This window comes from Microcaecilia unicolor, chromosome 1, assembly GCF_901765095.1.
Source record: "Microcaecilia unicolor chromosome 1, aMicUni1.1, whole genome shotgun sequence".
Lineage (NCBI taxonomy): Eukaryota > Metazoa > Chordata > Amphibia > Gymnophiona > Siphonopidae > Microcaecilia > Microcaecilia unicolor.
Window position 1 is genome coordinate 704,883,714 of NC_044031.1, and position 23,880 is coordinate 704,907,593.

General features: G+C 39.9%; 1 protein-coding gene across 10 annotated transcripts in view; it reads right to left on the reverse strand.

Annotated features, from left to right (window-relative positions):
- Positions 1–23,880, reverse strand: part of TCF12 (transcription factor 12) — a 762,188-nt gene that overhangs the window by 55,066 nt on the left and 683,242 nt on the right. For 6 of the 10 annotated variants that reach the window (XM_030188990.1, XM_030188982.1, XM_030188974.1 and 3 more), the window contains 3 exons: positions 16,522–16,595; positions 15,546–15,617; positions 9,610–9,816 (listed from right to left, as the gene is read on the reverse strand). In XM_030188990.1, the coding sequence (XP_030044850.1) occupies positions 9,610–9,816; positions 15,546–15,617; positions 16,522–16,595 (353 nt within the window). The remainder of the gene's footprint in view (positions 1–9,609; positions 9,817–15,545; positions 15,618–16,521; positions 16,596–23,880) is intronic. The other 4 variants (XM_030189018.1, XM_030188999.1, XM_030189022.1 and 1 more) reach the window with 2 other exon arrangements.

Here is a 23,880-nt window from a genome sequence, read left to right on the forward strand (position 1 = left end):
TACAATAACTATATAAAAAAAAGGGTCAATATGATTCATTCCCTTTTACTTGCCCACCAAGGTTATCTTCTCAAAAGAAATGTATATATTTTAACCTCTATACAAAAGAAAATACACAGGAACAAATTTAATTTACTGCAAAGTTTCAATGCAAACAGTTCTGTAGCCTGAAAACATTTTGAAAAAAAACAAAAAAAACAAAAAACCCCCCATTAGTTGACAAGCTAAAAATCTGAGAATCTAAAAATCTCAATTATTTTGACTTTTTTCACTGAAGAAAACTTTTCATATTAAAACTGATTTTCTTTTTAAGTCATTGTGAACTGAGGGGTCCTTTTACTAAGGTGCAGTGAAAAATGGCCTGCGGTAGTGTAGGTGTAGGTTTTGGGCATGCAGATTCATTTTTCAGTGCGCCTGTAAAAAATATCTTTTTAAAATTTTTGCCGAAAATGGACGTGTAGCAAAATAAACATTTGCGTGCGTCCATTTTGGGTCTGAGACCTTACCACCAGCCATTGACTTAGCGGTAAGGTCTCACACGTTAACCGGGCGGTAATGACCTACATGCGTAGAATGCCACTTGATGTGCATCAGAAAATAAACATTATTTTTCGAACACACGTCAAAAATGAAATTACTGCAAGGGCCATGCAGTAGCTGGGCAGTAACTCCAAATTGGCATGCGTTGGGCACACGTAAGCGCCTAAGTAAAAGGGCCCCTGAGTAAGTCTAGATAAGGCAGGGTGGGCAGTGTCAGTAATGCTCTGTGTACAGTGTGTATGTTTGTGTCTATGGTGAGGGTGCATGTGTTTAAATGAGGGTGTGAGTGTGTGTGTTTGGAGGGATGTATGGATATGTTTGGTGATAACTGCTTTGGGGGAAGGGGGGAATCTGCTGAAGTATATTCCTTTTCTCCTTTCTTCTCCCTCCTCACTCCCAAACATGCTATCACCTGCTCCTGGTGGCTGCCTCCTGCACATATTCTGGTGGCTGAGTCCAGCCTCCCTGCCATTGGCTCCTGCACATGTTCAGGTACATCATCTAATCTCCTGGCTACTGTATCCTCTGCCACTACCCCTGCTTATCTTTTGTAGTGAGGCCTAGCTTCCCTGCCACCTCTCTGCTTGCTGCTCACTGATCTGACTTTTCTCCGAGTCCCTACAAATATGTTTGCTCATGCACAAACTTGCGTACAGAAAGACAGACACAAAGAATAGACGGACTGACACTCCACAACAGGTACATAAGTACATACGTATTACCATACTGGGACAGACCAAACGTCCATCAAGCCCAGCATCCTGTTTCCAACAGTGGCCAATCCAGGTCACAAATACCTGGCAAGATCCCAAAAAGTACAAAACATTTTATGCTGCTTATCCCAGATATAAGCAGTGGAGTTTCCCCAAGTCCATTTTAATAATGGTCTATGGACTTTTCCTTTAGGAAGCCGTCCAAACCTTTTTAAAACCCTGTTAAGCTAACCGCCTTTACCACATTCTCTGGCAAGGAATTCCAGAGTTTAATTACACGTTGAGTGAAGAAAGTTTTTCTCCAATTCGTTTTAAATTTACTACATTGTAGCTTCATCGCATGCCCCCTAGTCCTAGTATTTTTGGAAAGAGTAAACAGACGCTTCACATCTACCCGTTCCACTCAATTTTTTATAGACCTCTATTATATCTCCCCTCAGCCGTCTTTTCTCCAAGCTAAAGAGCCCTAGCTGCTTTAGCCTTTCTTCATAGGGAAGTCGTCCCATCTCCTTTATCATTTTCATCACCCTTCTCTGCACCTTTTCTAATTCCACTATATCTTTTTTGAGATGCAGCGGCCAGAATTGAACACAATATTCGAGGTGAGGTCGCACCATGGAGCAATGCAAAGGTACCTATCATGCCTTAGAAAATAAAATATACCAAAACATACCAGAGTGGAGGAGTGGCCTAGTGGTTAGAGCACTGGTCTTGAAATCCAGAGGTTCAAATCCCACTGCTGTTCCTTGTGATCTTGGGCAAGTCACTTAACCCTCCATTGCCTCAGGTACAAACTTAGATACTGAGCCCTCCTGGGACAGAGAAATATCCAGTGTACCTGAATGTAACTCACCTTGAGCTATTACTGAAAAAGGTGTGAACAAAATCCAAATAAATAAAACAGAATTTTCCTTTTTATCTTTATGAATATCCTCCTAATCCTACACCAAAATAAATACAGCAAATCACTTTATCATTCAAGTACCATCTTGTGCTACCTAGTTTTCAAATGGCACTGTCTTTGGTACAGCTGGCATAAGCACCCGATAAAAGTGTCAAGCTGCATTTGCAGTATTTCATCCAAAAAATAAATAAAAAAAAATTAAGAGGACCTGGCATTAAAAACTACTGAAAGGTTTGCGCCTCTGTTTTATTCTCACAAGTTTAGCATAATATTTGCCTATTCTTGAACACTTTTATTTCACAAACGATGAAAAAAAAATAAAAAATGATCTGGCATTTATACATGGTGACAAATTGTTGGGTCTCTCCTTTTTCACAAAGCCCGCTGTCTGATCAGCATCACAGCGGGTGCTGCTGACAATCAGAACCCACAAAAAAAACATGTGATGGGCTCCAGTCTGCAGAGTAGCACACACAGGAGACTAGCCTTCTTTCATATTTACTGCTTAGGTTCTGGGCTGAACAGGAAAGGAGGTTTCGTGTATGAACTGTCAAATCTGGTGGCAATTCAGTTTTACAAAATGCATCCATACAGTGGTTGAAGAGACCTAATTATTTCTTTCACAGGTGTAAAATTTAATTTTGATCACTCATTTGGAGATCAGTTATGTCAGACAATGTTTTACGGCATATGACCAAAGGTTAAAATAATGTTATCTATATATATGGGGTGTGATCTTATAAATCTTTTTTGGCAAGTAATACCTTTTATAAAATTGTGCTGCAACATTCATTTGTACAGAAAACGTGTGCCTACTTCTAACACAGTCTGCAGAAAACACAACAGCATTCCTGTGGGGAGGATAGGGTTTAGTTTCAGCAAGCAACTAGTGTTGGTTCTGGGCGACTGCAATAAAGGCATCTATGTTGCCTTTAAAAAATAGGTACCTTTTTGGGTGGAATTTTATAAACCTTTTTCTTGTGTAAAGCTTATGAAAAATGGCTATTATAAAACTGTGTGAGAGTCTACAGTTTACACTATAGCTGCTGTTCAATCGAAAAATTTAATTCCAATTAACTGCTGATTAAAAATTTTGATTCAGTTAAATACATTTTTATTCACTGTCCTGAACCTGCCCAAAAGCATTCACTCTCCAAAACAGCCCCCACCTAGCAGAAACCCTCATCCAAAATACCCACCCTAGGGCATCCACCCCTCTCTCAAAGACCACCCCCCCAACTCCAAGTAGTCCCATGTAGTCAAAATAGTGGCTGTGACTTGTACTGGTAGTCTTGCAGTACTACCACTAGGGGTCAGGGCCCTAGGGTAGCACTGTGAGAATACTGCTGAAAAGCACATCCGTCATTCTGAACATGGAATAGGCATGGGCACAAGCAACTGGGGATTGCTCCTGCCTGCCCTACCCTAGAATACCAGGACATCCTTAAAGTAGGCCCAGGGAGTTAATGGGGTGATGGTGGGGTCTTTGGAAAGGTGAGTGGATACTTTTGGGGAGCAGTGTCTTCTTCAGGGGGAGGATTTTCATCTTGGGTGGGTTCTTCTGGAGGGGGTGGATGGTCAATTCAGGCTGCAGTGGTTAGCATTAGACATGTTCTTAATTTTAATCTTGATTAGGGTGTATATATTAGTCTTGATCATTACTGGCAATTAAATCAACAGCACTGGTTTAAACATATTAAAACTATGCACACTGTTTGAATGTGATCTGTGTAAAGGTGTTCCTGGGAGTACAGTTGTGGCAGAGTACATTTGTATTAAAATAAGCAGGTACTTATCTAACACACATGCATACATTTACCCCTGCCTTGAGCAGCCGTGAGAGCATTCGTGCACTATTGGGGATGGTTCCAAGAGCCTCTTTAATAAAAGGCACACTAGTACCTACATGGCTTTTATAAAACAGGTATAGGAGTGTGGTAGCCCATCCTGTCAGACTGTCATAGTAATGCTTGAATGTTTTCACTTATATACACTGTCAGCTAGCACATTTGCTTATTTCCGATCTGACGAAGGGCAACCTTCGAAAGCTAATCAAGAAATGTATTAAGTTATGTCCAATAAAAAAGGTATCATCTTATTTTCTTTTCCATGTTTTATTTTGTTTGATTTCTATTGATAAAACAGGTATAAAATTACCCCACGGAGGGTAATTCTATAGGTGATTTGAATGTGCAGGCTCTTTTAAAAGTATCTAGGGGTATGCTTGTAAAAAGTGGGTTCACAGAAACATCATTCCTATTAGATGTCACATAGGTGGAGGTGTTACCAGAGGTGAGACTGGCAGTTACATTCACTTTGGATAGGAGTGGAGGGGTGGCCTAATGGTTAGTACAGCGGGCTTTGCTCCTGGCAGCATGAGTTTGATTCCCAATGCAGCTCCTTGTGACCTTGGGCAAGTCAGTTAACTCTCCACTGCCCCAGGTTCAAAAACGTAGATTGTGAACCCTCTAAGGACAGAGAAAGTACCTGCATATAATATGTACAGCGCTACATATGTCTAGTAGTGCTATAGAAATGATTAGAAGTAGTAGGTCTAAGTGAGATTAATTTATAACAGGCTCTGCTTTGTGCTTTCATAAAATCACTCCAGGTAAACATGCAAACACCCCTACCCAAAGAATGACCTATATTAAAATACTTCTGCATTTTTCAGTCAGCAGAAAGGTCTCTGCTGTTCTCTCTCTCTCTGTAATACTACATCCCATACTTTCTGTATAAACAGTTTTTATTGATGAGAATTGACATTGCAAACATGTTCAAGCATTTTGTACACATATAAACAGGTCATCGTTGTATATACACTGTATAACAGCATCATCAATGTTTTCTCCCACCCTTTTCTCCCCTCCCCTCCCATTAGTATCCTCACATTAAACTTTAACTTGTTGTATAGTGTCTAGTCCTTCTTTCCTAGTCCAACAATTGACACAAAAGAAAAGAGATCGCCTAACAGTGGTCGAACTTATAGCTATACTTAGTGAACTTTTATATTTAATATGCAACAGTGAGCGTATACATTCCCCATATATTCACTCCCCCCCCCCCCCCCCCCCCCCTATTTCCCCTCCCTCCACCTCCACTTACTGGACCTATTAACAGTTTAGAATCCTGCTTCTCCCAACTGGGGTGAGGGTGTCCCAAAACGGGGACCATATTTTACAAAATTGGTCTCCCCTTGTAGAAGCCAAGTCTCCCACTCTTTTCTTTTCCAGCATGCAACATTGCATCATGGCTCCTCTCCATTGCTGAACTCCAGGGGCCTCTGGTTGTAACCATAATTGTGTAATTGTCCGCTTGCCCATCAAGGTCGCCCTTTTCAGAAAAGCTTTTAGCCCCTCAGGTGATTTTCCTCGGATGTTGTAAACTTCAAAGAGTTGGCCTGGTGATGGTTGCCATTGTACTTTCCACATCTGAGATACATGTTGTCCCAGCGTTTTCCAGAATTGGAACACCATTGAACAGAACCAAAACATGTGCCCCAAGGAGGCTCCCACCTGTCCACACTTTGGGCAGTCATCTGTAGGTCTGATGGTCGCTTTAAAGGCTCTGTGTGGTGAAATATAAAGCCGTAAAATAAATTTGTATTGCATCTCCTGCCATGCCACATTCTCTGTCATCTGGTATACACCTGTCAGACACAGTTTTATTTGCTCAGAGTTGGGTTTCCATCTCAGTTCTTGATGCCACTGTTGTGAGATGTTTGTATAATCTGACGTCCCCTGCGAATCTCGCAGGTGGCGATGGAAGTAACGGAGGGGTATTTTTAGTTGGGCATCTAGGCCGAGAAGATCATTCATAGAGTCCCATTTTTGCTGTGTAAGGTCTGTTGCGGGCAGAGACCTAACATAGTGTTGAAGTTGTAAGTACTGGAAGTGGTCTTTCTGTCCCAGACCAAATTCTTCACACAGGGTTCTGAAGGGTTTAATATTCCCGTCTTCCGACACCACTTGAAACAAGTACTTAATGCCACAATTCTCCCATTTTTTGAACAAGGCAGAGCCTCCCCCCTCTGGGAATGCTAAATTACCTTTAATTGGGAGCAGTGAAGTTACTGCTTTGTTCCATTTGTACCTCTTACCCAGCCATTTCCATGTTTTACGCAAAGGATTTATAATGTACCCATACTGACCCAATGGTGGGAGTTCTTTTGCTGAAGCATGAAGCCAGTAAGCAAAGTCCATCGGTGCCATCAATGTGGTTTCTATCTTTGTGCAAGAAAAAAACTCTTTTCCTCTAAACCAGTCTGATAAATGTCTCAGGCCACATGCTGTCGCTATGAGTTTTAGATCAAGTAGTCCCAGTCCCCCTCCCGAGCAGGGTTTCATAAGATTTCTCAGTCCTGTGCGTGCCCGTTTACCTTGCCATAAGAATGCAGTGAGGGTTGTATTGAGCCAGACCTCCTCTTTATATCCCAATGTGGCTGGAATCATCTGGAAGATGTACGTCCACCTCGGGAAGATGAACATATTATACATTGCGATTCTCCCTTTCAAAGATATGGGTAAACCCTGCCAACCATGTAGTGTTTCCTTAGTTCTAACCTTCAGTGGGCCTATGTTCTCTTTATACAAGTTCGCTAAGTTTTTTGGGATGAAAACTCCCAAGTACTTGATGTTGTCCTCAGCCCACTGAAAAGGGAATGAGCCACTCCACCCCTCCCTCACCTCCTCCTGGATCGGGAGAGCTATTGATTTGTGGAGGTTTAATTGTAATCCTGAGTAGAACCCAAATTCTTCTATGACTTCGAGCAACCGTAAGGCTGAGGGCCTCGGCTGTGTGAGTGTAAGGAACATGTCGTCTGCAAAAGCTAGCACTTTTATTTGTTGTCCATGAAGTGTTACTCCTCGTATGTCGTGGTCTAGCAGAATCGTACGTAGAAGTGGTTCTAGGTAGAGGAGGAATAGGATGGGCGACAAGGGACACCCCTGCCTTGTGCCCCGTTCTACTCGAAAGGGCATAGATCTAGTGCCGTTAATCAATATTTGTGCTGTGGTGTTATTATAAAGTGTCTGGATTGCTTGCAGAAACCAACCATTCAGACCAATGTACTCGAGCACTTGGAACAGGTATTCTCCATTAACTTTGTCAAAAGCTTTAGCCGCGTCAAGACTAACCAGCAATAAGGGGTCACCCGTAATTTGCCCATAAGCCACTGTAAGGAGTGCTTTCCGAACTTGTCTTACCGCTTGCCGGCCCTTGACAAATCCCACTTGGTGTTCTCCTATTAAGTTTGGGATATGAGCTGTCAGTCTATTTGTTAGCACTCTGGATAGGATCTTAACATCTACATTGATGAGGGAGATGGGTCTATAGGACTCTACCAAATCTTTTGGTTTACCCGGTTTGGGGATTAATGTTATTAAGGCTTCATTCTCCCTTGGTGAGAAGAATCCTCTAGCCACCACTGCCTCAAAGTAATCTACCAAGGCACCACACACCTGGGGGCCTAGCATCATAGTATTCATTAGAGAAGCCATCGAGGCCAGGTGCTGAGCCCGGGTTCAGGGTTTTCAATACGTTGAGAACCTCTTGTGTTGCAAGAGGGGTTAGCAGTGCTTGGCGAGCCATTTCTGTGAGTTGGGGCATTTTTGCATCTTCTAGGTAGTCTCGGGTCATAGGACCCCTAACCCTATCTTTGGCACTATACGTTTCTTTAAAATATTCCTGGAATGTATTAACTATGTCTGGTAATTTAGTTAGCTTATCCCCCTTGGAGTTCGTAATCACTGAAATGAATCGTTGGGAGGTTTGCGTTTTTGCTATTCTTGCTAGTAGCTTACCCGATTTATTCCCAAAGCGTTGGAAGTTCAGCCGTCGAGCCATTAATTGCTTCGAGGCTTGCTCGTGGATGAGTGAATTGAGTGCCACCAGAGCCGCTGACATGGAGTCCCTATTATCGGGGGAGGGTTGTGCTATGTGTTTCCTCTTTGCTTTCTTGTATTCGATTTCTAGACGCAAAATGCCCGCTGCTAATCGTTTTTTCCTAGCGCTCTGGAACGCTATTACTTCCCCTCTCATGACCGCTTTGGATGCTTCCCAGAATAATATGGGCGAGTCACATGTGGGATAATTCATGTCCTCGTACAATTTCCATTTTCCCATTAAGTGGTCTAGGAAGTGTTTGTCCCTGTAGAGGTAAGCAGGGAATCTCCAATGGTTGGCTGTTCTCCCTCCCTCTCTTATATCGAGTTCCACCCATATCATACTATGGTCTGAGATTTCCATAGGGCCAATGACTGCTTGTTGAACTTTGAAAAACCAAGATTGTGATATAAGTATGTAATCGATTCTAGACCAGGATTGGTGGGCTTTTGACTGATGGGTATAGTCCTTTGTTGTCGGGTGTAGGGAGCGCCACGGGTCAATTAAGTGCAAGTGTTGGCAAAGTGCTGGGATCCCCTTCCCCTTACTTATTCCTGGTACCGCCACAGGTGATGATCTATCCAGGGACGGGTCTTGTACCTGATTGAAATCTCCCGCCCACACCCAGGGGGCATCAGTATATTGCAGCCCTAATGCTATTTCTACATCCCATACTTTAAAGAACAGTTTTACATTTTAATCCCTCTTTTTTGAGAATAGTTCCCATGTTTTTGAAAACATGGATTGAATTATTGTGCTCTGCTTGGGGATTAATCTAGAAATTGTTTCCTTTCCACTGTTATTTTAATGACAGCTGCACTCAAACCCTTTTTTTTCATTTGAGAAGAAAAACTAACCCTGGGCCGACACGTATTGAGGGTCCTGCACTGCAGCAACTTTCTGCCAGTATCTGCTCTTGAAGCTTAGCTCCAAACTGAAACAAACGTCTTTTCCAGACCAGAATGTTTGAAATTCAGTCCCTCTCAATTGCTTTTCCCATTCAGTCTCTCCATACTCTATTTCCAGGAGAAAAAAAATGTTCTGCCAATTATTACACATCCGGAAAAAATGCATGTGTAAGCTAAGTTGAACTGTGCAGAAAATCTCAGCTCACTGCCTATGGTCACAATAGGATTTCACAGGCCAACAACAAGGGCATATTCTTTACCTTTTTTTTTTGTTAATTTTTCCCTCTAATACCAAATTGTACCTCTAAGAAGTGGAAATCAGCAGCAGGTGCAGCTGACTGCCATATCTTGACAGTATTAATGCAAAGAAAATAGCAAAGCAGAGACCAAGATACAAAGAGTTTGCCATAATAAATGCTGGTTGAACACTTGGGTCTTTGGAAGCGCATTGCTGGCTGCACTTGTTACCTGAATACCAGAGTTCTTAACTATCCTCTCAGAGAGAGAAGTACATCTGTGTAACCTTTGAAATGTACACAGATCTTGCATTTACTGACTGTAAATAGGATTAAATGTTAGACACTATAACAAAAGGTTAACTGATATTCACAAACAACCAGGACCCTCAAAGCAGTTTTCTTAAAATTTTAGATGCGTCTACCATTGAAGTTGAACGTCCAGTTGTGACGAGGCTGGATGATCCATAATTTGATGTTATGCTTGCAATTGGCCCGTTATGCGATGGCCCCAGTAAACTATGTAGGTCTGTGTGGGTACCAGACATACTCGTTGATGGCCCCACAGCATGGTTTCGTAGTACATGGATCGCATCATCCAATCTGTCCAAACGATCCTCCATTCGAGTCTGCTGTTATGGAAAGGAAACACTACAGTCAGATTTTTAGGATGCATTTTTTTAGTGTTATATTTATTATACAGTAGTATTTTGTTGCTTTGGGACTTACGAAAACATGTCAAAAGAAGTGCAGTACTGAAATGACTTAAAATCAGCTATCAGGACTCAAACAGAGAACAAAAGATCAGAGGTCTCAGAAATAAATACACTGTAGACCCCAAATAATGCAGATGTGGGCTCTAAGATATTTAATCACGTTATAAGTGAATTCACTTTATAATGAATCGACAGTGTAATATGTAACAACAACAACAACGGGAGTCCAATCCTTGACCACATTATAAACTATCCAGTGAGCTGCACTATATGGGGTTTAGAATGTATTGCAAACACATGCGTCACAAAATTGAGTTATTTAAGAGGTTAATGTTCTTTAGCAACCACAAAGGTTTAAGTCATGGATTATCAAGTTATTAGTAAAGCAATAGTTTCACAGAGAATTGTTAGCAATTAATAAGAATATTTACAAACATTAGGCACAAGATGATACATTATAATTTTCTACAGCATCTCTAGGACACCCCTGAGAGGCTACAGAAGATGGGGAAAGCATCAACCAATTTATGTGAAAGATGTGGAACCTCTGTGGGGAACTTTGACCATGTGATCTGGGCATGCAAATGGATTAATCAACTCTGGTGCTCTGTGATAAGTTATATATGTTGGCACTTTGCCATTCTCTAAGGCATTGTGGCTAGATTCACATAATGAAACACATAGGAGAAAAGTACAGAAAAAAAATGAAAAGACATTCCAAAGGCACTTGTGAAAAGGTGTATATTGAAAACACACGCCTTTACTAGGGCATCCAGACTGAAAGACTGGGTAGATGAAAGGAAGATGATAGTACTTTACAGAAAAAGAAAGTCTCTATATTAAATGAAGAAAAACAGTCAGTCATTCAACAGAATTTAGTCACTATTGCTGGAGTTCAGTGTTGAATAAGGGTATGAATATGTGCACTCTAATATCACCAATATCGTTATCAGAGGAGCGAGGTCATTCACAAAAATATAACTCCACTAATTCCAGTTTTATCAAATAATTTATTTATTTTTTATGCATTAAAAACTGTTTGCTAGTTTAACTAGAGGCAAGGACAGGAAGTAAATTCCACCTATGGTTACACAATTTAAAATGATTGCCATTGCTATCAGCGAATGAAGTAACAACTATAACATATTTTGATTGGTAACAATGTGGTATATATACTGCCCTTTGAATGCCAAGCTGCCATATTTGAATCAGTGTGGAAGTCGACATTGAACCTTGAGAAAGTGAGTGCGTTGTTAAAGAGTGGAGGAGTGGCCTAGTGATTAGGGTGGTGGACTTTGGTCCTGAGGAACTGAGTTCAATTCCCACTTCAGGCACAGGCAGCTCCTTGTGACTCTGGGCAAGTCACCTAACCCTCCATTGCCCCATGTAAGCCGCATTGAGCCTGCCATGAGTGGGAAAGCACAGGGTACAAATGTAACAAAAAAAAAGTATGAATATAATGTTAAATATTGATTTATGCTTTTCTTCTGTTTTTTAGTATATGTGAAGGTCAGTACCCTCTGAAGCAGCGGGATTTGGCACCATGAAACGGTGGCCAGCGTCGAGGAGCCATTTTTTCTACCACATAGAAGTTAAGTGACATTTTATAGAAAATGTAAAAGTTAAAAAGTGCAGAAGTTTGAATTAAAGTCTCTGGAGGGCTTTTTTTTTTTTTTTTAAAGCCAGTGATTGAAAAGATTGAGATGTGGAACATAACACAGCACCAGTCTACTTCTGAGGCTTTTTTCCTCCTTTTCCACTGAGAACGTGATATTTAATTGGTACGGTGAAAACAATGGAATTGAACACACTGGAATTAGTGGAGTTATATTTTGAATTTTGTTCTAATTCTAACATCACTGTATGTAGTGACAGGGATTCATAAAGTGGTTTCACATTGGATGAATGTGGGTGTTTGCCATGCTAGTTCATTTGAATGGGCATAAATAAAGACTGCACCACCTACAGTTTTATCACTGAATTTTAGATTTATTGGGATTTATTAGCTGCCTTTATGAAGAGATTCACACAAGGTGGTAAGCAGCAGGTTCAGCTTGACAATGTTTCATTTGGGCGCGATTATTATGTGCTTTACGCATTGCATTTGTAAGCATGCATTCGGTGCATGTCAGTATATACCAAACAAAAAAAACAGCACCATGGGCCTTTAAAAATGGAACACAGTTCTTTAATGAATGAGCCTTGACAAAAAGACCCGACACGGGCCGTGTTTCGGTGACTAGCACCTGCGTCAGGGGTCACAGTGATGACGTGGAAAACTTGGGGAATAACTCGAATATATTCCTCTACAATATATTATTCCTTACCCCACGTCTCATATAGTAAAAGCTACAAAGGGCCTTGGTGCTTTGTAGCTTTTACTATATGAGACGTGGGGTAAGGAATAATATATTGTAGAGGAATATATTCGAGTTATTCCCCAAGTTTTCCACGTCATCACTGTGACCCCTGACGCAGGTGCTAGTCACCGAAACACGGCCCGTGTCGGGTCTTTTTGTCAAGGCTCATTCATTAAAGAACTGTGTTCCATTTTTAAAGGCCCGTGGTGCTGTTTTTTTTTGTTTGGACTTTAGTTTGTACTTCGTTCCCTCTCTTTTGTTATATGCATGTCAGTATATAAACATTTAAAGTGCATGCAAACCACTTGTGCACCTATCTATGCATTAACATGCATACAATCAATTTATGCATTCAAAAAAGTTCCTGCATGCATATAGAGTTAGATTCAGTAAACGGCACTGAATGCTATTCTATAATGGGCACTCAAACATGAGCATCCACTACAGAATAGCACTAAGTGCTGATTTTGGCACCAGGACTTATACCTGCTGAAACCAGGTATAAATCTCAGCACCTAATTTGGGTGTACATACCCAGATTCTATAACACTGCGCACAGATTTTAGGAGTGCACCTGACACTCCCATGACCATGTCCCCTTTTGGGCTGCACCCTATGAGACAGCCCATAGCACAATGTGAACACAAATTCAAATTGGTGCCAATCAGCATCCAATTTCTGGCACTAATTGGCTCGTTAGCCAATTTAGTTGGGCACACATCTTGGATCGGCACCCAATTTTGGGCACCATATATAGAATCTGGGGGATAATGTGAAGAAAAAAAAACCTTGAAAATTGCAAAACCCTTGTTTGAAACAAAGACTAATCTAATTTTGGCCATGCATACCCCTATTGAACACCCCTTCCGCACAGTTCTGAGAGGTGGTTTAGAAATTCTCTGAATAAATGATGGGTGATGTATCTGGTCAAATGACTGATTTCTTTTCTCTTCATTTTATTAAGAGTAACAAATCTTGACTGATTTGTTAGGTGCACTGTGGTTAGTGTATGACGTAGGTTAATGTGACAGCCATGATATTATGTGATATACAGTTAAGTAAACAAACAAATTTAAAAAAAAACATGTACAGCAGTAGTATTTTCAGCTCCTGGAAATGATTTTTATTTGTTGAAGTGGGATGATAACCCTTCAAAGCAGTATGGATGAACAAATTCTGGGACCACTTTCTCCTATACATGATACAAATATGTAAGCACTGAATTAACACAGCCAAGAAAGTGACAGTGGGTGTTGGGCTCCTGCACCCTAAGATCATGTGGTTTGAGAGACACCTGAACTATTTGAAAAAACCAAAATTCGTAGCTAGTCAGGCATAATCTTAAGAGGAGGAGATGAAGGGAAATCAAAGGCCATTTCTTTGGTTGCAATTCAATGCTGACCACATTTTAAGGGCAATTCTGTAATTAGGTGTGTCCCTTTGTGCATGTAAATACAGCAACAGTAGCACTTATGCACACAAGAGCCCTAAGTGCTATTCAATAAGGGCATATCTTATTGCATGCAACTGCAAGGGGGGGCATGCACATGGGCGGAGCATGGGCAGGGCTCCCAGTTACAAGCATAACTTACAGAATACTAGAAGTTAATCACGTCCTTGAAATATATGGATGGTTAACTGCACGTGCCTAAATACAAGTTGTGCCAATACCCCGTTATACTAGTATTCTATAATAGATGCCACTATAGAATATGTTCTCATCCAGATGGAGGGGCCCACTTATAGAGCTTCCACCTTACAGGGTAATTCTTTAACAGTGTATCTAGAAGGCACCTATGTGGCCAGAAGCATACTAAGGGCGGTCTGCCCTGGGAGCAGGCAGCACGGGAGTGCGAGGAGCAGGTATGCGCCTGTTGGCTCTGCCGGTCCCCTACCCCAGAACAGGAAGTAACGCAGGAGGGGGTAAGGGACCGGCAGAGCCGACAGCAGCGCACCTGCTCCGTGCACCCTCTTGCTAGGAAGAAAGGTGAGGGTGTGATGCGCTTCGGGGAGGAGGGGAGTGGCATGCCAGGGGGGTGACACATCAGGGGGGCGCGCAGCAGTGACCGATATATGTTGGACACGTCGGGGAGGGGGGCACAGCGGTGACACACTCCGGGTGGCGAACAAGCTAGATATGCCACTGTATGTGGCATCTATTCTATAAAGGAAAGTAGACGCTTACTTTTCTTCATAGGATACTAGCCTAACGGGTGAAATATGCACTTATAATTTAGATGTAAGCACTTATGCCAACAATATAACCAGTGTAAACACTTGTGCCTAAATGCCCGAGCATGCGCTTATTTTATGGTATTCTATAAGTTATGAGTATAAGTGTTGGTCCCGTCCATGCTCTGCCCAGACTCCTCCTATGTGTACCCTATCTGTCAAATACATGCTACGTAAGATGTATATGCCATTATTTTAATCACTTAGGTGCATATTCAGTGCTTAAATGTTTACAATTGTATAAAGGGGCATCTATAACATGCCTATGTTGCTATTCTATAAAGAAAATGACGTGTGCACTTTCCTTTATGGAATACCAGCGGAACATGCCAAATGCATCCAGAATTAAGGCGGGATCAATTACACCATTCAAAGAGCTGGTGTAAATGACTGTGCCTGTATCTTATTTCCACTATTCATGATGTATTGTAAGCCACATTGAGCCTGCAAAGAGGTGGGAAAATGTGGGATACAAATGCAACAAATAAATAAACAAGCATAGTTTAATGGTGTTACTTTGTGGCCCTCTCTCAAACTACGCATCACCACATTTTGGTGCCGTTTTATAGAATAGTATGTAGCTAAAATATTGGCATGTGCACCCATACATGTGTATATGACAATATTTTGATCATTTACACGCATTTAAATCTTTGCACCTTCTTTATAAAATTATCCTCTTGGGGTGTAATTGTTTAATGCGTTCTTCCCATTTTCTTTCTATGGGAAAAGAGTGTAGAAAATTGTGACCTTATTTTCCAGTGGGGAGTCTAAACTCCTGCACTAAATTGATGGCCTCCTGTTTGTGGCAAATTTTCATTTTCTGTGACTAGGGATTACCAGTGTTTCCAATGTAGAAATCATATTGTCATGTACTGTCAAGTCAACAGTGTGCTTCAAACTAGAAAGCTCTATTCCGAGATCCATCAAAAGGCAAAATGACAGAGGTTAAGGATTTAGATCAAACACTACACTACCAGACTATAATGAAAGATTTTTAAAGTGGAGTTAACGGATATATACAAAGAAGGCACCAGCTAAAGAAAATACTACCTCACAGACATCCTTTAAGAAGGACATCGCATCTTGCAAATGCTCGTGAAGTTGCTGCTCAACTCGATTTTTCTGGCAAAGTCAAGACAGAACAGGAAGCAAAGCATAGGTTAAGATTAATCCATAAAAGAGAAGAGGAAACGGCTGCTATCAGCTTAAAAATGTTAGTTGAGTTAATGCAACAGAGGTTGATTAATATATGAAAAGGTTAAGTGCTGAACACTAGAACTACACAATGCTAGCATTATAAGAATTCAAGCATTTCTTATATTTAATAGCACATTATGTGAAGAAAAGCATTTTAAAAAAATAAATTTTTTCCTGGTCACATGGATAAAACTGTATTTTTTGAAACATTAACAGATATTAAACATTTTTCTGAGCAATTCCTTTTTCTTAAAAAAACAAAAATAAAAAAACAAAACCCCCCAAAAACGTTGGTAACTGGAAAAGAAATTCCTATTACTCTTCCTTGTAGCTCTTTACCTTCTCCAAGAATGAAGTTTCTCAACTGTATTTATCCATAAAATCCACTGCCAACAACTTCCCCGAATTCCTAAGTTTTAAATACTTTATAAAGGCTCACATACAATTTCCTTTTACTACTTAATTTGAACTGTAGAAAATCTATCAAAGATTATGAAAGGAGTTACGTCACTCCTCCTGCTCTCAAGGAAAGTGCAGGGGAGATAAGAATTAGCCATGGATTTATGGAAGGATACCAGAATTTCATAGCAGTATTTCAACACCAGCTGTCTCTGGAAACAGAAGACCGATACCCAAGGACAGATGGTGAAAGACACGCCCTGTGTGTTCTATGTTGTACAATCAAACCATAGCATTTGTCACCAAATAATTCATTTGTAATGCCTTCTTATTGTATTTCCTAACAATATGCAGGATTTGTACACAAATGAGTTACTTCACATTGCTAGCAAAATAAAAATACTGTTTAAAAAAACAAAAACCTTCTCACCAGAGAATGGAGTGAGTTTTCATAGGTTGGAGATGAGGGGGGTTGTCCTCCTGGTCTTGACCACTGGTTGGCACCTGTCAAAAGATTAAGATGGGCACTGATAAACAAAGACATGATTTAGATTCATAACTGAGGTCATTTTAGAAAGCATCCACGTGTGTAAATAGAGGGATTTACAAGTGTAGACTGGCAGGCATATATGTGCTAATGCAATTTTTGGAAAGCAGTTATGTACATGTGTAGATGCCCGAGGACACAGATATTTCAAGGGGGTGGACTAAAGGTTTGGCTTAGGCAGAAACAAAATGGTACATGCTGCTCCTGGGAATAATGTATATTTTAAAATATATCCATGCTGGCATTTGCACCTATTTCAAAAGGGTCACACAAGTACTGGCTATCTGCTCATCTGGACCTGGGGTCTCTCTATCAGTGATTCAGGGGTAACTGTGCAAACGTCTGTGGTGCCTACAATCACCTCAAGTATTCACTGAAGAGTTATTTGACTCCACTCCTTAAGTGGCTCCTCTTGTACAAAGAGTTTTGTAAAATAAAATAACAGGTAAACACACTTTAATAATATAGATGTTGCAGGGTCTCTGTATGTTTGAAGAAGCTGAGCGGTGATGCTTTTTTTCTGTATGTGTAGGTTTCTAAAATTGGTACTCCCACTTGCTGTCCTGGCAAGTACACACAGATTTATTGGTTTTCATTTATGTATTCTGCAAAAGGCTTAGGATTCAGCAAAGCCTTTTGTAAAATACCAGGGAAATGTGAACTTCTTAACTTGGATCTCCCATTTCCCATGCTGATTTATAACCTTAAGTAATATCTATGTAGAATGAAAAGTAGACTAACAATGAAGTGCCAAATGGCTAATCACCTTCTCATACTAAACACAACAAAAGTGATAGCTTACCAAAATGCAATAATATTGCCCTTCTTATGGATGGGGATAGAGAGGGATGGGCATCAGTTTTCCCCTATTCCTTTGGGCTTCTAGCTCAACTAGAGTTAGGGGTGGGGACTGGCACCATCCACCATCCACCTTCATTTGCAACTACCCTGGAATTTTCCCCTTATTTTATAAACTCTATCTACTTTAGCCCACCTCAGCAGGTGGCCATGTAAAAAGACTCCTTCCAGAATACTGAAATTCTAAATTCGGCCACTAGGTGTTGCCAGAACTGTGATTGAATGATGTCTTTCTAGCACCCCCTAACCAACATGGAGACCTGAGCCAGGAACTGCATAGTATTGCCATTGGTTCACTAGAACAGCCCAACATTCTCTTCCTATGGTTTCCATGGTCTTATATTGAAACTATGCTATTGCTCAAAAGACCTTGGTATCTACTGTCCTGCATTATCTTTCATATTTAAATAAGACCTACTTATCATACAGTGACTGTTACCTGGGACATTTCTCTGCTAAACATTTTCAAATAAGTTACACACTTATTTCTAAGGTAGAAAATGTGCCAATCAGCATAAGAGAATGCCAAGATTTGTTGTACCCTTCTGATTCCTCTGCTTCTATGTGGTTCTCAGCCCAGTCCTCGAAACACATCCATCCAGCCAGTCAACTACTACTACTAATCATTTCTATAGTGCTACTAGATGTACACAGCGCTGTACACTTGAACATGAAGAGACAGTCCCTGCTCTACAGAGCTTACAATCTAATTAGGACAGACAAACAGGACAAATAAGAGATAAGGGAATATTAAGGTGAGGATGATAAAATAAGGGTACTGAACAAGTGGATAAGGGTTAGGAGTTAAAAGCAGCATCAAAAAGGTGGGCTTTTAGCTTAGATTTAAAGACAGCCAGAGATGGAGCTTGACGCACCGGCTCAGGAAGTCTATTCCAGGCATATGGTGCAGCAAGATAAAAGGAACGGAGTCTGGAGTTAGCGGTGGATACCCACAATGAATAAGTATGAGATAAATCTGGATGTATTACTTCCATTCAATACAAATCTGTCTCATGCATATTCATTGTGGATATCCTGAAACCTGACTGACTAGGTGTCCTGAGGATTGGGTTGAGAACCCCTGCTCTATGTTATGTACCAATCACAGAAGGGATAACTGTATATTATGGGGCTCACTGGAGGTAAAGGAGAGAGTTGCACAGACTGCCAGTGATCATCCTGGAAAGATGAAAGCAGGTATGAGGAGGAACTTGGTAATTTAAGGAAATCATTAATCAAGATATAATTATATGTTTTCCTACAGGTTTGCTGCTTTAACATTAACAAAGAAAGGAAGGAAAGAAAGAAAAAAAAACAACCTCTTTGTGATATTTAGCTAAATATAACGTAGGTAAGGTGAAAAACCAGAGTATGAGCACTTTGATGGACCTTGGCTTTCATGAAAACAAGGCTGGTAGGTAGAAGCAAACTAGCGTTTGTTGTTTTCCTGTAAACATTGCTTCAATACGAGTTTCTCTCACAGCGTGACTCGAGGTTGAAAATAATGTTTTGTGAATCATTATGGGGCTTGGCAAATGCTTTCACAGTTTTCCTCATGTGTTTGTCTAAAAGGTTTTATTTTAATGTTCACATTGTAAAAGTGCAACACTTGTTTGCTGCGTGCCCCTTCTACTGTAAATTTGCTACTAAATACACACAGTAGGGTCCTTCTACAAAGCCGCAGTAAAAAGTGGCCTGCGGTAGTGTGGGCACATTTTTTGTGTGAACGCTAGGCCACTTTTTACAGGAGCTGGAAAAAGGCCATTTTTTAATGGGCGTGCGCACAAATTAAAACTAGCGTGCGCCTATTTGTGGCCAGAGCCCTTACACCAGCCACTGACTAGCGGTAAGGTCTCATACGCCACCCGTGCGGTAACCATTCAGCGCACCCCAACATGGCCGCACTGCCGATTACCACCAGGAACACTCCTTGTGGTAGAAAATAGAAAAAATATTTTATATTGTGGGATTCTGCACATGCCAAACTCGGAATTACTGCCCCAGCGGTAGTGCTGATATGGTGCGTGCTGTCCACGTGTTAGGCCTCTCACAGCTTTGTTAAAGGGCTCCAATGTTAGAAAAGGAGCCTGCTTGTTTCCTTATTAAACCTCTCTGTGCTGATTCTGCTTGCTGCATTTATGAAGTTATTAGCAGTTATGAGAATTGGATCCATCTGCTATCTCTGATGTACAAATTAAGTTAAATTACTACACATATTCCATTTTAGCTCAACAAACAGTTCAGTACAGCTGTGTGGAAAAACAGTAATTATATTCACATTTGCCACACAGTTAATCTGTTCATTAAAAAAAAAGTCTTATGTATCCAAACAGAATACTTCTAATAACTAGATAAAATGTAAAAATACTTAATTAGCTACAAATTATAGCACTGAGGGAGAATATTTTAAACTCAAGCAGAAGTGTACCTTTCTAAAACTAACAATACAATACATCTTCCCAAGGATAAATGCAGGCATATGAATACCTGTGTCCATAAGATGCTTTATGCTTAATCTTACAAAAGGTAACAAAGCAATTATAATAATAAATCAAGAAACAAACTAACACCACTGTTCATTATGGGAATGTCTCATAAACCTGTTTCTTGAGGTCTAGGCAGAGAAAAGTAGGAACTTTACAATTAACTTAGCTCAGTATGACATGAAACATTCCTCTCTGAAACACAAGTTCCTTGCAGCATAACTATACAGATCCAAAAAATGGTTCGAGTAACCCCTTTCTAACAGAAAAGGATTCATCAATACATTTTCCTTGGGCCAAATTAATGGTAATGCAGTCCATAAGGTTTTCAAGGATTTTAATAGGAATAATTAGTTAAAGGTTGCTATCAGACTACTCAGCATAATATATTTACAACCTAATCAACTTTCGTAAATCTCTGAAGACTTATCTCTTCAACAAGGCATACCACAATGATCCATAATAAGAACTATCATGCATCACCACGTATTTGATATTCTGAATGTTTTCTTTTTATAACTGACTGCTTAATACTATTTTGTCATCCATGTTCTTTATGTTATACCAATTGTAACTTTTACACTGAAATGGCGAATACCATGACGGCAGTCAAAAACAGCGAAGATGACACAAAAAAAAGGGGGGGAAAAAAAATTGTGTATATATATAATGATCAAAAACAGACAACAACAAAAAATTAAAAAATATTTTTAAATATGAAAATAAAAAATAAAAAAGGAGACGACACAAGAAAAAATGAAAAAATATGGTAGATTTATTGGGGTGATTTGAGTCATATCACCCCAATAAATCTACCATATTTTTTCATTTTTTCTTGTGTCGTCTCCTTTTTTATTTTTTATTTTCATATTTAAAAATATTTTTTGTTGTTGTCTGTTTTTGATCATTATATATATACACAATTTTTTTTCCCCCCCCCCTTTTTTTTGTGTCATCTTCGCTGTTTTTGACTGCCATTGCTTTTTGCGAGGACAGGTTTCTTCTGTATTTTTGAATACCATGACGGAACATTGTAAGTCACATTGAGCCTGCAAATGGGTGGGAAAATGTGGGATACAAATGCAACAAATAAATAAATAAATAAATATTCACAACTGACCCATGAAACCTTTTCAGCACATCACTAAAGTGTTCACACACATCCTATCTTCAGAATTATGGATATAGACTGAAATTACCTCTTTATGCAGGAACAGCATAACCACTCTCTTACTCTATCCTCTATAACTAAAGTAGTTAAAAGGGAGGCCTTCCATGGAAGTTCTGAAAAACTAACTGCTAAACATACTTGACCCAAATAGCTGCAATAGATAGATGCCACCATAGGAACAATCTACGGGAAATCAGCTGCTCAGGTTTTCACGCTGGGGGAATTCTACACAACTGTGCAATATCGAATTTGTGAAGCACTCCCCTATGACACAGAACTGTGTGCAACTTTGCAATCATGTTTCTACTATTTACGTACGATAAGGCAACTGAAATCGATTCTTAGCAAAGAAAAGTTGATCAAACTAGTTCATGTATTTATTATACGTACACTAGACTACTGTAATTTTCTACTATCTGGCTCCAGTAAAGCTAATATTTACTGTGAGTACAAAATACTGCTACAAGATTGGTAACTGTCGCCAAAAAATCAGATCATACTACACCGATATTGTATGAGTTGCACTGGCTACCTGTCGAGAAATGGATGGAATTCAAGATGATGTGTCTTGTTTTAAAGCTTTGAATTTAAGGAGTCCTGAATACTTGTCTAAAAATGTAGGTATGCCCTTTCACATGAACTGCGTTCTTCTCAGAAAGGACTTTCAAAACTGTCTGGTTTGGACCTTGTCAGATTGATTTCACATCGAAGTGAGCATTTTCTTACAGTGGACAATCATTATGGAATTCATGGTTGACGTTTTCTGACTGTTCTTCATACTGTGGTTTTAAGCCTTAAAGACCTTATTATTTCAGCAATATTTTAGATAATTCTAAAAATGTTTAATGATGCAGTTTTTGATTAATATATTGTATGACGTATGATGTGTGTATATAATTTTGTTGAAACCGCTCAGACACGCTACTATTGAGTGGTGTATCAAATTAATAAATCCAATCCAATCCAACCACGGAATTTGTATAGCATTCCCCTATGGCACAGAATTGTGTCAACTCTGCAACATCAATTTTGTGATGCACTCTCTTACAGCACAGACTTGTATGTCTATATGCGAACAGAAGCCTAAGAAATAAGGTGGGAGAGTTAGAATATACCGAATTAAATGAAAAATTAGATACAATAGGCATCTCTGAGACCTGGTGGAAGGAAGATAACCAGTGAGACACTGTCACACCAGGGTACAAATCATATTGTACTGACAGGGTGGATTGAATTGGTGGAGGGGTAGCATTGCATGTTAAGGATGGCCTTGAATCATCCTGGAAGCCCACGCCAAATATATTCCATGTACTAAAAAAGGAGGAAGGAAGACCACACAACAGCCGGCATGGTTAAAAAGTGAGGTGAAGGAAGCTACTAGAACTAAAAGAAAATCCTTCAGAAAATGGAAGAAGGAACAGAATGAAAATAATAAGAAACAGAATAAGAAACGTCAAGTCAAATGCAAATCGCTGATAAAGAAGGCAAAGATTGACTTTGAAAAAAAAGATTGCGTTGGAGGCAAACACACATAACATTTTTTTTTAGTTATATTAAAAGCAAAAATCCAGCAAAAGAATTGGTTGGACTGCTAGATGACCGAGGGGTAAAAGTGGCAATCAGGGAAAACAAAGCCATAGTAGAGAGATTAAATTAATTCTTTGTTTCAGTCTCCATCAAGGAAGGTTTGGGAGAGATACCAGTGCCAGAAATGGTATTCAAAGCTGACGAGTCAGAGAAACTGAATGAAATCTCTATGAACCTGGAGGATGTAATGAGGCAATTTGACAAATTGATGAGTAGCAAATCTCCTGGACCGAATGGTATTCATCCCTGAGTTCTGATAGAATTGAAAAATGAACCTGCGGAACTATTAGTAATATGTAATTTATCTTCAAAATCAAGCACGGTACTGGAAGAATGGAGGGTGGCCAATGTAACGCCGATTTTTAAAAAAGGTTTCAGAGGAAATCTGGGAAATTATAGACTGGTGAGCCTGCCGTTGGTGCCAGGCAAAATGGTAGAGACTATTATAAAGAACAAAATTATAGAGCATATTCAAAAGCATGGATTAAAGAGAAAAAGTCAACATGGATTTAGTGAAGGGAAATCTTACCTCACCAATCTATTACATTTCTTTGAAGGGGTGAACAAACATGAGGATAAAGGTATGCCGGTTAATATTCAGTATCTGGATTTTCAAAAGGTGTTTGACAAAGTACCTCATGAAAGACTCCACGGGAAATTGGAGAGTCATGGGATAGGAGGTAGTGTCCTATTGTGGATTAAAAACTGGTTAAAAGATAGAAAACAGAGAGTAGGGTTAAATAGTCAGTATTCTCAATGGAGAAGGGTAGATAGCGGGGTTCTCCAGGGGTCTGTACCAGGACTGTTGCTTTTTAATATATTTATAAATGATCTAGAGATGGGAGTAACTAGTGAGATAATTAAATTTGCTGATGACAAAAAGTTATTCAAAGTTGTTAAATTGTAAGAGGATTGTGAAAAATTACAAGAGGACCTTACGAGACTAGGAGACTGTGCATCTAAAAGGCAGGTGACGTTTAATGTGAGCAAGTGCAAAGTGATGCATGTAGAGAAAGAGGAACCCAAATTATAGCTACATAATGCAAGGTTCCACATTAGGAGTCACCGATCAGGAAAGGGATCTAGGGGTCATCGTTGATGATACGTTGAAACCCTCTGCTCAGTATGCGGTGGCGGCTAAGA